The sequence below is a fragment of the Mauremys mutica genome, chromosome 5 (assembly GCF_020497125.1).
Source record: "Mauremys mutica isolate MM-2020 ecotype Southern chromosome 5, ASM2049712v1, whole genome shotgun sequence".
NCBI classification, from domain to species: domain Eukaryota; kingdom Metazoa; phylum Chordata; order Testudines; family Geoemydidae; genus Mauremys; species Mauremys mutica.
The window spans coordinates 108383494-108398055 of record NC_059076.1 but is presented as its reverse complement, the minus strand read 5'-3'; the positions used below and the strand labels follow the sequence as shown (position 1 = coordinate 108398055).

The following is a 14562-nucleotide window of genomic DNA, read 5'->3' as shown; positions in this document are numbered from 1 at the left end:
TAGTGTAGGCAAAGCTCAGTCACTGTTATCCCCATCATCTAACATTATTCAGAAGGCTATATGAGACGTAAGTAAAAAATGTTTGGGCCTTGTCTACTCTAGTGTTTTCACAAATGTTAGCACTGAAGGAGTGCTACTTGGTGGTAATAACAAGAAAGTTTGTATAGCAAGCATGAACTCATGATGGCTATTTCCTGTCCATCAAGCAGTTTTTTTCCTCTCTTTGTTTACTTCACCTGAGCCATGCAGATACATGGTAAGAAAAGAAGGTTAAAAAGTTATCTTCAGCTACCTGACCCAGAAGTCAGGCTAAGAATCCATCTACTCTAGCTACTTATTACCATGCTCATCACCATGATGTCTGAGGATGTCACTGAATTACACACTTCTTCACCCAATTTTCTGCTGAGGAATCAAGTGCAAGTGTCTGCTCTTGATCTGTTTAGGACCTGTTTTCCCTTTGACACAAACATTGTTGCACTCATTCATACATGGCACTTCAGTGCAACTTAATCTTTTTGTATTTCATGGTTGTCAAAAGATTGGGCCTGAGGTATCCCACTAAAATTGGGTGCCCAACTTGAGACCCCGGGACCTGATTTTTTTAGCATACTTAGCAATATATGTAGGCTTGGAAGAATTAGGTTTTTTTATCAGTAAATGTTGATTTCGCCATGCACATGCAAACTGAAGAAGAAATATTTTCATCAAAAATTACAAATAGACCAAGTAAGAAAAATGCTGCTTGAGAATTTTAGTCAAAATTCAGTGATACAGACTTTTGAATTAGGCTTGTTACGAATGGAGTGGTGAATGAATAGTAAAAACAGATATGATTTGTTGATTTAAGGATTTTGCACAGGCAATTTTAATATTGGCATTTCCTAATTTTGGAACTTGACATTGCAACCTTAATGTGTTTTACATAGTTCTTGTGTGTAATTTCCTAGGTTTTTCAAAATGCAAACTGAAAAAGTAGAAATTCAGTCACACGGCACCGTATTGATACCCACGTGGTTCCTGAGCAGGGTTAGAACCTTTTAATCCAACACAGACCTCTACACTTTGTGCTAACAGAGTAACTGATGCAGTAGAAGGTTGTTGTCCTCTCTGGCTAGAGTAGTGGTCTCCACACTGTGGGGCACACCCCCTAGGAGAGTGCAGAGGAATGTCCGGTTGGCGTGGCTGGCCAACTCTCAGCTGCCAGCTGTGGCTCAGTTGTTGGCTCCACCCCAGGCTGTGGCCCCCAGCCCAGCTGTGACTCAGCTCCCGGCCCAGTGTGTGTGTGTGTGGACACATGCCATTACTGGTAAAGGGGGGCAGGGGTGTGGGAGGAAAATTTTGGGTACTGCTGGTCCAAAGGGAGTGGTACACATTGCCAGTAGGTTTCACAGATTGTTGTGGACAGCAGAGGGGGAATGGTGAGAATCAAGAATCTTGGGTTCCATTCCAGGCTCTGGAGACAAGTGTATTCTAGTCTGCATGGCCTCTTCTGCCCATTCCACCCAAGCATTACTCCATATGTCGTGTCCCCTTCAACCTGACCCTGTCCCAGTTCTGCCTTCTCCCCACCCTGACTCCTAGTTCCATTCATGTTCTTCTCACCTAGCCAGTCCTAGTCATCACTCTTCAGGCTTCTGATCCCAAACTTAGTGTCTTTGTTCAGCAAGTCCTAGTCTTACCCCTCCAGACTCCCAGTCCCAGTTTTCTTGCCCACCAGTCCCAGTCTAACCCCCCAACCACCCAGTTCCTTCTTCCTCCCCCTCACTCACAAGTTCCTCATCCCCATTGGCTCCCAGTCCCAGTCTCCCTGCATGGGTGGCTTGTCCAATCTCAGTGTCTTGCCTCTCCCCACTTCTTGGCTAAAATTGGGCATTTTTCACATGGATGGTGAAAGACACAGCCTCGGCACAAATGTTAACCCCTGCCAAATTTCAGATCCCTGTTCTAAAACATTGGGGTGCGAGAGCTGTTAAAAGAAAGGGTTGCCAGAATTTAACAGGAGCAAACAGGAATATTTCTAGTCTTGTTCTCAGAAATGGCTGAACCATTTTGGCTGAAGTTTTCCCAAAAAAGTCAGCCTGAGTCAGACACCCAGCATGGAGAATTTTTTGTGTTCACAAGAGGCAGTGAATAACCTAAACAGCACATTGTTCCACCTTGCTGCCATAAAAGCAGGAGCCAGCATGTGACACAACAGCTGTCCTGCCTTGTCAAGACCACCCTTGCCTAACATTAAAGGTGTGTTCCCTGGGGAGAGAATGTGATAGGCAGGGGTTTTGCAAACAAGCCACTTGAACTGGACAGAACTCTGTCCCACCAAGGATGCAAAGTGTGCAATGGAGGTGCAGAAACTGTGGAGGAAAGGTTGTGGCAGCCAAGGGCCAAGCTGATGAACTGCTACTGTTGGTCTGAGCTCTGTCTGGCCAAGGTGCAAAGTATGCAGAGATGGATTAAGGTTTCAGAGTGGTAGCTGTGTTAGTCTGTATCAGCAAAAACAACGAGGAGTCTTTGTGGCACCTTAGAGACTAACAAATATATTTGGGCGTAAGCTTTTGTGGGCTAGAACCCACTTCATCATATGCATGGAGTGGAAAATACAGTAGGCAGGTATGCATCTGATGAAGTGGGTTTTCGCCTGTGAAAGCTTATGCCCATATGTATTTCTTAGTCTCTAAGGTGCCACAAGGGCTTCTCGTTTTTTTTGTTTTGTTTGTTTGTTTTAAGAGTTGGATTAAGGCAATCTTTGGGGCCCTAAGCACACAACACAGGATAACCCACCAATAACTATTGCATCTGCACCAGTAACCCCAATGCCCACTGGAGTGTCAGTGGCACAGGGTCCCCCTTAGAAGTGTGGCATAAGCTGAGGCCCATAAGGGGTGGAGCTTTACCCAGCTATCATATACTGTCTCCAGAAGCTGAGTGTTGTTTGTATAGGGATTCTCAACATTCAGCCTTACTGGGGAACTTCTGCCCTTATCTAGAGATCCCATAGAAGATGTTACTTCATGTCAGCTATACATTATGAAAAATCAGCAAATTAACATAATTAATATTGCAATGCAGGTATGTGTTACCTGCTGTGGAACTGAAGAGTACCTGCAGCAGAATTTGGGTCCATTGTGCTGCTGAGTGCATGGAGTCCTTTATGTTGTTCACTGAACACTAACAGTCTGCTAAGCAGCATATGTAAAAGAGACTTGTGTCCTTGCTACCAGTTAGATACAAACAATACCTGTTCACATTGCTTTCCATGCATAAGGCATCCCAAAAGATGTTAGACAGTAAATTACATATTAATATTGCTGTGACTGTGACCATTTGTGCATACAAAGCTTTGGACTTTAGAACCTGTTTGTAGTGAGAAAAGAAATATTGGTCAGGACATAGAGGGTAGCATCCTCTTTTCCATTTGAAAAATGCCATGATATGACATTCACCTGTCCATGGACTTGAGGGGACTGAGATAACACAGTTGTACAAAAGGCAGCTCGATTTAATATAGGCAGTCAAAATTTGGGCTTATAGTAAACAAACATGGACCTACAACCCCAAAAAGTATTTGTATTTTAAAAAGATAGCAGCTTAGAGAGTTAATACCGTATTTTCCGGCGTATAAGACGACTTTTGAAACTAAAAAACAACCCCCAAAAATCGGGGGTCGTCTTATACGCCGGGTATAAACAGGCTTCGGCTGAGCCAATCCTGGGAGGTGTCTCTCTGGTGTAAGCCTGCTCGGATTGGCAAAGGTTGTAATAGCCTGCCTCTCTGACTCAGCCAATCCAAGCAGGCTTAATAGATGACACCGCTCCCCTGAACGCTCCGCCCTCCTTCTCCTCCCCTTCCCCGGCTTCCCGCGAATCAAATGTTCGCGGGAAGCCTGAAAAAAGGAGTGGGCAGGTAAGCCGGGCATGTGGGGGAGGGGGCGGGACGGCTTACCTGTGGCGCCGGTCCCGGTGTCGGCCCGGGGAGCCGGGCCCCGTGGCTGCGGCTCCGGCTCCGGTGTCGGCTGGGCCCGGGGAGCTGGGCCCCGCGGCTGCGTTGCCGGGCCCGGTGTCAGCCCGGGGAGTCGGGCCCCGCGGCTGCGGCGCCGGTCCCGGTGTCGGCCCGGGGAGCCGGCCCTGCGGCTCCGGCTCCGGTGTCGGCCGGGCCCGGGGAGCTGCGGTAAGAGGCCAGGGCCAGGGCTGGGACTGGGGCGGGGGAGGAGGGGTTGGATCGGGCAGAGGTTCTGGTGGGGCAGACAGGGGATGGGGATGGGGAAGGGGGGGTTGGGTAGGCGCCGCGTGGGAATTCCTGGGGTCTGTTGGGATGGTGGTGGATGGAGTCGGGGCAGTCAGGGGACAGGGAGCGGGGCAAGTTTGGCAGGGGGTAGGGTCCTGGGGGGGAGTTAGGGTTGGGGGGTCTTGGGAAGGAGTGGTCAGGGGACAAGGAGCAGGGCAGGGGGGGTTATGAGTTGTGGTTTCTGAGGGGGGGGCAGGACGTGGGTGGGGGGTGTACTCACTGGACGGTTCCCTACCGGGTCTTCGGTGGTGGGTCCTTCAGCCTCGGAAGGGGGAGTAGTCTTATACGGCGAGTATAGGCCAAAACCTATGTTTTAAGTGGAAAATTAGGGGGTCGTCTTATACGCCCAGTCGTCTTATACGCCGGAAAATACGGTAGTTTGTTCTCTCAGGCTTGATGTTAGATTTATGTGCTTAGAAATAGTTCCTTTAAGTAGAGGCAGTACCTATACAAGGTCTCACATCCGTTTCAACAAAATCTGTAACTTTCATCTGGAAGTATACAAAGTGAGGCTGGTTTGGGGATTGACTCGGGATATTGGGGATCAATTCCTGGCTCTACCACAGACCTGTGGGCAACTCAATCTCTCTGTGCTTCAGTTCGCGATCTGTAAAATGTGGATGATGATACTTTTTGTCTTATCTAATTAGGCCCTGTCTAGACAAGAAAATGATACCAATTTAAATAAGTTGAGAAACTTAGTTAAATCAGTAGAACTACCTGGTGTGGAAACTCCAATATAAGGTGCGTCTTGGAAAGTTCTTCCCCATATTATTATATCATCTATGTACACTTGTGTGCGATATATATTTTCAAAAATATTTTGTATTGCTTTGTGAAATGCCTCTGGAGCGGAACATAATTCAAAAGGTGATTTTTAAAATATAACATCCAAAAGATGTATTAAATGTGCATGGCAATTGACTTTCTTACTCTGGTACTATTGGCCAAAATCTATTCAAAGCATCTAAAGAAGAAAAGTACAGTATTTTGTTCCTGATATTTGTCCAAATATTTCTTCCCTGGTAGATATTTTAAAATGTTCCCTTTTAACATATTAAATTAGGTCTTTGGAATCTAAACATAACCATCAGAATCCATCTTTGTTTTCTACTATTACTAATGAATTCATCCACTCAGCAGACTCTCACACTCTCTTAATTATATTTAAATTAACTAACCTTTCCAATTCCTTGTGTACCCTATTTCTTAAAGCTAAGAGTATTTTTCTAGTTGCATGTATGATTGGTTTCTTTGTTTCATTTAACTCTATTTTATGCATTGTATCTAATTTACCAATGCTAGTGAATAACTCTGTAAATTGATATTATATTTCCAGTGTTTCAGAATCCTGAATAGTTTGAATTCTACCAGTTAGATTTAGTGCTAAACATGTTTCTAAGCCTAAAATAAAAATAACTAGTCCCTTAACTACTACAAAAAACTTATATTTTCTAAATTATCTTTAACTATGACTTGTAATTCACAAATACCTATAACAAGAATTTTTCCACCACTGTAAGTTTGCAAATAAATATGTAGTTCTTTTAATACAGGTTTTTACTTTTAGATATTTTATAATTTCTGAAGTTATATTAGCTTGTGCACCTTTATCTATTACATATGAAATAAATGTACCATTAGTAGATAGTGTACTGTCCAATCCTTCTTGTAGTTCACAAAATGACTGTTTCAACATACCCAGAAACAAATTGTCTTCATGTGTACTATAAACTCTGCATTCCTTATTCAGCATCTTCTCTGAGACTTTTGAATTTTGAACTAAGTGTATATTTCTAATTTTTTCGACTTTTATGTTTACAAACTTTTGCAAAAGAATTTTGTTTCTTGCAGATATGACAGGTTTGACCATAGGCTGGATGTTGTTTAGGTTGGTGTCATCTTCCATATTTAGAACATTCTTTCATATGCTCATATTTTCAACTTTAATATTTTCACTGTTTTCCTCCATAGACTTTTTCTTATTAAGTGTATATTCACATCAGTTTGTTTTCTTTCTAAAATGTAAAATTATTGTTGATTAAGTTCAGCAGTTTGGCAAATTCTCACTGCTTTTTCCAGATTTAGATCTGGCTCTTCTAACAGTCTTTTTCTTACACTTATATCTATTATACCCATCACAATTTGACTGCTTATCATTGACTCAGTTTCTTGGAAATTACGTTTCTGACTTCTTATCTTTAGATCTGTTAAAAATGATGCAGAAGTCTCTTCTTACTTTTGATTTCTTCAGTGAAATTGAAATCTTTTGAATGTTTCATTTCTTTTTGGTAAATAGTATTCCTCACATTTTTTTAAGACAAACTCAGTGAGCTCATTCTCTAACATTAAGCTCAGTACCTGCACTACTAAAAAAGATGGCAGTCTTTTGTACATCTTCTTTATGATTAGATCCCTATGTCCTCAAAAATCAATCAAATACTTGTTGAAACCTTTTCCAGTTTTCCACAGCATTTCTCAACATTTTTAGAAATGTGGGAATTCTTAATTGATCCATCTTAGTTCAATCAAACTTATTTTTCAATTCTCTGTAACTTTTACTGTCGGTGGTTTTTTAACATCTTTCATTGCTAGCACCTTAACTATACTCTTTATTAGCTACATAGCTAACATATATACAAAGCATCTTAACTCAGGTCCATCTATCAGTATAACCGAAACCCAACTTCTTCCTCCCACTCTCAGCTCCCACACACTGGAGATTCTATTCATTCTCTTAAAGCCACAGTAACACCACATAAGACTCTCTTAAACTGAAATAAGAGAGTCTCTGCAAGGGAGTTGCACTGATTTAACTCAGAAAAAACGTGTGTGTAGAGAAGGCCTTAGATTGTGATTAGTTAGGGGCAGGAACTTTTCCTTTCTTTGAATAGTACAGCCTCTTGTACAATAAGATCCTGATCTAGTTTGCGATCTGCAATTGCTACTGTAATATAAATAAGTAAATGAAAGTTTAATAACTGATCTGGTCAGAATATAAATATAAAAATTCGAAATCCACTTTTCTCATCCAGCATTGGACCCTAATCAGGTGGTCTTAGTGAGTTACACTACATAGGTGGCATTGCAACAGAGAACGCACTTCTCCACAAAGTCATATTGCTTACTCAACTTGCAGGTTCTGCTTCTGTTGGTCAGATGGCATTGGTTAGAGAGAGTTCACTGCCTGGTTAGTGAGAGTCTCAGGCAGGTGAATCTTCAGGTTTTTTTCACCCTATTTATTCCTTAAATTGTTGTAAGTCTCGAAAGGAGAACAGTGACTAAATAGATGTTAGTGCAGCTTATATTCTTGTTAAAATTACACACACACTTTTACATTCCAGATAGAAGCATATAAGTTCTTATAACGTTCAAAGGCCAAACAGTTCAGCTTTGCACTAACACATAAGAAATAAAGTGAAAGCAGCTACATACTGATCATAAAAATAAGTGAAATTGAGCAATCTGCATTCATTATTCAAGCTGAGAAGAATGTAAAAAAGAAACAAAGCATAAATAACAACAAGTAAAATAAATTTTTATACACTTTTTAGGTTTTAGGCCAACACTCGGAAAAATGACAAGTAATGTTACTTCAATTTTGGGGTGCCCAAATTGAGACACCTTAGAGAGACCTGAATTTCAGAGAGTGGATGGTTGTCATCTGCTCAGAGCTAAATGCAAAATCCTTCACTCAAGCTTGTGGATTTATTTAAAACAGACATGTCTTCCAAAACACTAAGGTCTGGTCTACACAGAAAGTTGAACTGGTTTAATATTTCAGGTGTGTTTTTAAATTGATTTAATCACCTTAAATTAATGCTACTGCCTGTCCCCTATAGTTTTTTCTCTTTTGGTGGTCTCCTAAGCAAGATGGCATTCCTCTGTTACAATGCAAATTAAATTATGTGCATTAATTGTATATTTTCACTTTGTGGTGCATTTCTGGAATTACTTAAATAACATTTAAGTGTATTGAATAATTGCATAATCAGTTGTACTTGCTTTGCTACAAAGTTCATTGCAGATCAGCTCCATAAATTAGGGGATCTCTTGTCATGTAATTTTAGATCTCGTGCTCCTTATTGCAATAGGGAGCCTCAGATATTGCAGTGCAATATTATAGATGGATTTTCATTGTAAATAAAGCATAAAGGGAAAGATATATCTGTTTATGATATACTGTACCAAGAACATTGCCATTCTGAAGTGTATTTACCAGTAATGACTGCGTATTCATTGCATGGTTGACTTCCCTGTCTCATATCATTTATTTTTAGGTAGAAGGGTGTTCAGCTAGCTGCTACATGTTCCTTGTTCTCATTTTAGCTTGTGATTGTACTTCCTTTAAGAGATTGAACATAGGAACAGATGTGTTGTGAGGCAGAGGAGCAATATCCTTGCCTTCCTTTTCTCAAATCTTCTTGACAATTCTGACTTAATCTTTTTGGATTGCTTTGTATTACTGAAGAGTATGCTTCTATACAACTGCATGTGTGCATCTTACATACTTTAACATTTTTAGGAAGATTTAGCTTAAAGTTTGTGGTGAGGTAGTATTACCTCACAATGCTAATGGATTATTAGATGTGTTTGAATCACTCTCTCTATACCTACGTGTTTAGCTGAGAACCTAATTTTTTTTGAGTCTCGAGACCATTGTATATAATAAACTTCGTCAAGCCTACTGTAAGAAGTTACTGAGGGGGGAAAACCCCCAGTTTCTTAGAAAAGTCATTTTAATGTGCAGTATTTATAGTGCAATGTATTTGCCAACTCAGAATCAGACAGCTGATGGTCACAATATTAGTAATGTTGTTGTCTTTGTGTTGATAGTAACAGTTCTTACTGGCACTTATAGTAGATGGTAATAGCAGATAATCTCTGATTTTTGATGTAGTTAAGAAACTTGGACTTTTAAGAAAACTTCAGAAAAATGAGACAAATGTGACTTTTTGCAGAAGGCATAGTAAATAAAGACATTAATAGGGATTGTACTACATTTCCCCCCCAAACTGGACAATAATGAATGATTTCATTTGCCAGGCCTTTTGGTACATTAAGAACATTTTCACAGTGAAGGGTTTTTTTTCATTTTAGTTAAAATTAGAATAATACGTAATTTTTCTGATTTATTTGAGTAAGAAAAGTCTTTAGTATTACAGAAAAACTCTGTAAAGGAGCTGGTTTGCTTTAAAAAATAGAAATGGAACATATTATATTTAAAATATTCTGAATCATAAATGAGTTATCAGTACTTGTACTGTGTTTTTAAATATCTCTGTGTGTGTGTGTGTGTGTGTATGTATGTATATATATATATATATAAATATAATATATACACACACATACTTTTATTATGTCAGCATAAAAAAAAGAAAAATAATCAAGGAAATAAGATACAGCACTACCGCAAATTCTAATATTTAAGTGTAAAAATCTATCACAGAATGTTTGTTTTAAATTACTGGCTTCTTGTTTGTTTACAGGAAATTTGGTGAGCGGCCTCAACCTAAACGTCTTACCAGGTAAGCATAGAATAGTTTATCATTTTATCTAAATTTATTTTTTCCTTTAAAAAGTTTCAAAGATAAATAACAAGTTGTAGCTTGTCAGCCTTTAATTTCAGTGCTGAAAGATAATCATTCGGCAGAGAGTCAGAGTACATTTCGAAATTTTGGTTTAAAATCTTTTCCGAAAAATGGAAAGCTTTAACAAACACATTATCAACCAGAAATAATATTGTGAACATTGATTGCTTTCCTTTCATTTCTTGGTTTAATCTGAAATTCAGAATTCTTTGCAGAAATCACTTGGCTTTTATGTAGTCAAATGTTTATTATTTGTAGAGCATCGTAGTAGGTATTAATCTACTCAGGTCTAAGTTTCCAGAGATGACTTCAAACATCTCCTCATTGACAAGTATATATATTCTATCCCTATGTTCTATATTAATTGATAAGTGTGGCTGATGAAATCACATCAAATGCCAAAGCTCTTTTACTGGCAGAATTTAAATATTGTATTTGAAGGCTTTTGTGCTGCACTGTATATCACAATCAAGAATGCTGTCAGGGAACGATTTTAACCTAAAAGTTTTGTGATGTGTGACCAGTGATAAATAGTACCACATTCTCAAGGGAAGCTGTTCATGAAAGGCTGTGAGAAGGGCTGTGAAGTATTATATCTGAGTTATTCCTGTTCCGTTTTGGAATAACTAACTGTAGAAGCCATAAAATAGTCACCATTTGCCAATTGTTACCACACAGTTACTATAAATACTGATTATTCTGTGGAGAGGGGAAAACTGTAGTAATCTTGGATACTGCTTTGTGGCAACTTTGAGCAAATGTTTACTTAATGATGGCCACTGCGTTTGCCTGATGTGCACAAAAACTGCACTTTTTTCATAGCGCTGTGTGTGAACAATAGTATTTGGGGGCGTAACACACCCACTGTTACCCTGGCCTACTTCCTTTTATGTTGGGGAGCAGGATGCCTCATGCAAAACAAGAAGAAACATGTTTTGTGTCATGTCACGTTTGGGGTACATTTCATCAGGAATACATTTCCAGATATACTCTAGCTTTGTGATCAACTTGCTTTATATTTAGGCTGTGAGTACTTATAACTCAAACCAGAGTTTATCCCACAATAGCTTTAAATAATCTCAACAGGTAATTTTCTATTTTCCCATATGACTTGTACAATTATTATCTATACGTATTTGTGGATTTTTTTTAAAAAAAAAGGTTAGGTTTAAAATCATGAAGTATTTTCCCCTCTTGGAGGTTAATCACTTTTGGAATTTTCTGCTTCTGAAGTTATTGGTAGAATCCACTTTCCTGAGATTAATTAAAAATAGAAAATTGAATAAACATCCTGTAATATATCAGGGCATAAACTGTATTGTATGCTTAACTTTGATGAATCTAGGTTTCATGCACAGGGTTCAGCTACTTGGTTAGTAAAGTATCTTCCTCCTGGGATATTGACAGGGATCCTGGGAACCATTTCCCATGTGTGAGAGTGGGTGGTTCTAATTTTTTTTTTTTAAACATACCAAGACCTCATATTCTGAACATGTAGTAAAATGATTAGGAACTTCCATCCCACAAAATCTAAACAAGGAAATGCCCTCCCCTATCCCTTACCTAGCAAGACCTCCCAATACCTCTCGTGGTCTTGACTTCTACATTGAGAATCCATGCTTAAAGAATTGAGCAGAGAACATCTTTTAGGATCTGGTAGACGTATCCCAGAAGATAGATTTCTTGTGAGTATAGGAGGGCAAAGAGGGTGGAAATTGGTTAATTGGAGTCCTTTCTTATATCTTTTTTTCCCTTTGAATTAGCAATCCTATACTGAATACATAATAGATTATGTAAGTAAGAATATAATCCATTCAGATAGTCTGAAGAATATATCATTATGTTAAAATTCAAATGCTCTTTTAACTAAATTATTTTCTATATATGAAAAGTCCTATATGACTAATAGAATATCATAGAATCATAGAATATCAGGGTTGGAAGGGACCTCAGGAGGTCATCTAGTCCAACCCCCTGCTCAAAGCAAGACCAATCCCCAACTACATCATCCCAGCCAGGGCTTTGTCAAGCCTGACCTTAAAAACCTCTAAGGAAGGAGATTCCACCACCTCCCTAGGTAACCCATTCCAGTGCTTCACCACCCTCCTAGTGAAAAAGTTTTTCCTAATATCCAACTTAAACCTCCCCACTGCAGCTTGAGACCATTACTCCTTGTTCTGTCATCAAGTACCACTGAGAACAGTCTAGATCCATCCTCTTTGGAACCCCCTTTCAGGTAGTTGAAAACAGCTATCGAATCCCCCCTTTCTTCTCTTCTACAGACTAAATAATCCCAGTTCCCTCAGCCTCTCCTCATAAGTCATGTGCTTGAGCCCCCTAATAATTTTTGTTGCCCTCCGCTGGACTCTCTCCAATTTTTTCCACATCCTTCTTGTAGTCGGGGGGGGGCAAAACTGGACATAGTACTCCAGATGAGGCCTCACCAATGCCGAATAGAAGGGAATGGTCACGTCCCTTGATCTGCTGGCAGTGCTCCTACATATGCAGCCCAAAATGCCATTAGCATTCTTGGCAACAAGGGCACCCTGTCGACTCATATCCAGCTTCTTGTCCACTGTAACCCCTAGGTCCTTTTCTGCAGAACTGCTGCCTAGCCACTCGGTCCCTAGTCTGTAGCAGTGCATGGGATTCTTCCATCCTAAGTGCAGGACTCTGTACTTGTCCTTGGTGAACCTCATCAGATTTCTTTTGGCCCAATCCTCTAATTTGTCTAGGTCCCTCTGTATCCTATCCCTACCTTCCAGCTTATCTACCACTCTTCCCAGTTTAGTGTCATCTGCAAACTTACTGAGGGTGCAATCCATGCCATCTTCTAGATCATTAATGAAAATATTGAACAAAACCGGCCCCAGGACCGACCCTTGGGGAACTCCACTTGATACTGGCTGCCAACAAGACATGGGACCATTGATCACTACCCGTTGAGCCTGACGATCTAGCCAGCTTTCTATCCACCTTATAGTCCATTCATGCAGCCCATACTTCTTTAACTTGCCGGCAAGAGTACTGTGGGAGACCGTATCAAAAGCTTTGCTAAAGTCAAGGAATAACATATCCACTGCTTTCTCCTCATCCACAGACCCAGCTAGCTTGTCATAGAAGGCTATTACTTTAGTCAGGCATGACTTGCCCTCGGTGAATCCATGCTGACTGTTCCTGATCACTTTCCTCTCCTCTAAGTGCTTCAGAATTGATGCCTTGAGGACCTGCTCCATGATTTTTCCAAGGACTGAGGTGAGGCTGACTGGCCTGTAGTTCTCCAGATCCTCCTCCTTCCCTTTTTTAAAGATGGGCACTACATTAGCCTTTTTCCAGTCATCTGGGACCTCCCCCGATCGCCATGAGTTTTCAAAGATAATGGTCAATGGCTCTGCAATCACATCTGCCAACTCCTTTAGCACCCTCGGTTGCAGCGCATCTGGCCCCATGGACTTGTGCTCGTCCAGCTTTTCTAAATAGTCCTGAACCACTTCTTTCTCCACAAAAGGCTTGTCACCTCCTCCCCATGCTGTGCTGCCCAGTGCAGCAGTCTGGGAGCTGACCTTGTTCGTGAAGACCGAGGCACAAAAAGCGCTGAGTACATTAGCTTTTTCCACATCCTTTGTCCCTAGGTTGCCTCCCCCATTCTATAAGGGGCCCACACTTTCACTGACCACCTTCTTGTTGTTAACGTACCTGTAGAAACCCTGTTGCACCTGCTTGCCATCTCCAGTTTTTCCAGATACATGTTCTTCAGCAATTCTGAAACATTATTTTCCTCTTCATTGCTTAAGTTCCTTGAAGGAGTAAAAATATCTCTCAGCAACTTCTGTTCTATTGTGCTACTTGCTTTTGCAGTTATATATAAAATATAATATAATGATGGGTAATGGTGCTTATCTCCTTAAAGTGCTTTGAGATCTACTGATGAAAATGGCTATATAAGAGCTAGGTATTCTTGTTCTTATTGAACATTTTCTTGATAAGCGGTAGAGAAAGAAGGGTAGCCTTTCTATTCTTAGGAGGTTAGGTCTATGTGGCAACTGTGATTTTACGAATACAGCCTTTAGAGCAGAAGAAAGGGGCAGAGATAATTTGATCCTGACACAATGCTTAATATACACTAGAACTGACAGCACATGAGCATTCTTTACTATATTTGTAGCAGTCTCTTTGAGAAATTGTTTAACATGAGTACTGTAGATATTCATGGGTATTACATAATGCACTCTGCAACTTGAACATATGTTTATGACTAAGTTAAATGAAGCTAAAATGGAGAATTTTGTCAGTACTTGAAATACGTAAATACAATTCATTGAGAAAATATTAATCTTAGGTTTGATAGTTATAAAGTACTGAACATCTGAATACCTATATAAACAGTCTCAGTATATGTAAATATACTTGAGAGAGAGAGTTTTTTATTGTCTATACTTTATGCCTATATGCAGCATAGTATCAGTGGTACTAGTTATTAGCCAAATTTACCGAGATCAAGGTAATCCACATTTAAAAGTGTAATTTGGCCCTTATTTCTGTATTGGTGTATCATCCACTTATATACTTATTTCTGGTGCACCAGTTACTATGATATCTATGTGCCAGGTACAAGAATTTAAACTGAAATGACATCACAGTTGGATTATGTTCTGTCCCCCACTCTCCTGGGTGAGTTTGTATTCCA

At 40.0% G+C, this 14562-nt stretch overlaps 1 protein-coding gene across 22 annotated transcripts in view; it reads left to right on the top strand.

Annotated features, from left to right (window-relative positions):
- Positions 1 to 14562, top strand: part of RBPJ (recombination signal binding protein for immunoglobulin kappa J region) — a 104247-nt gene that overhangs the window by 59197 nt on the left and 30488 nt on the right. For all 22 annotated transcript variants that reach the window (XM_045018947.1, XM_045018933.1, XM_045018941.1 and 19 more), the window contains one exon: positions 9774 to 9812. Coding sequence is in view for 11 of the 22 variants with exons in the window: in XM_045018933.1 (XP_044874868.1) it covers positions 9774 to 9812 (39 nt within the window). In the remaining 11 variants the exon portion in view is untranslated. The remainder of the gene's footprint in view (positions 1 to 9773; positions 9813 to 14562) is intronic.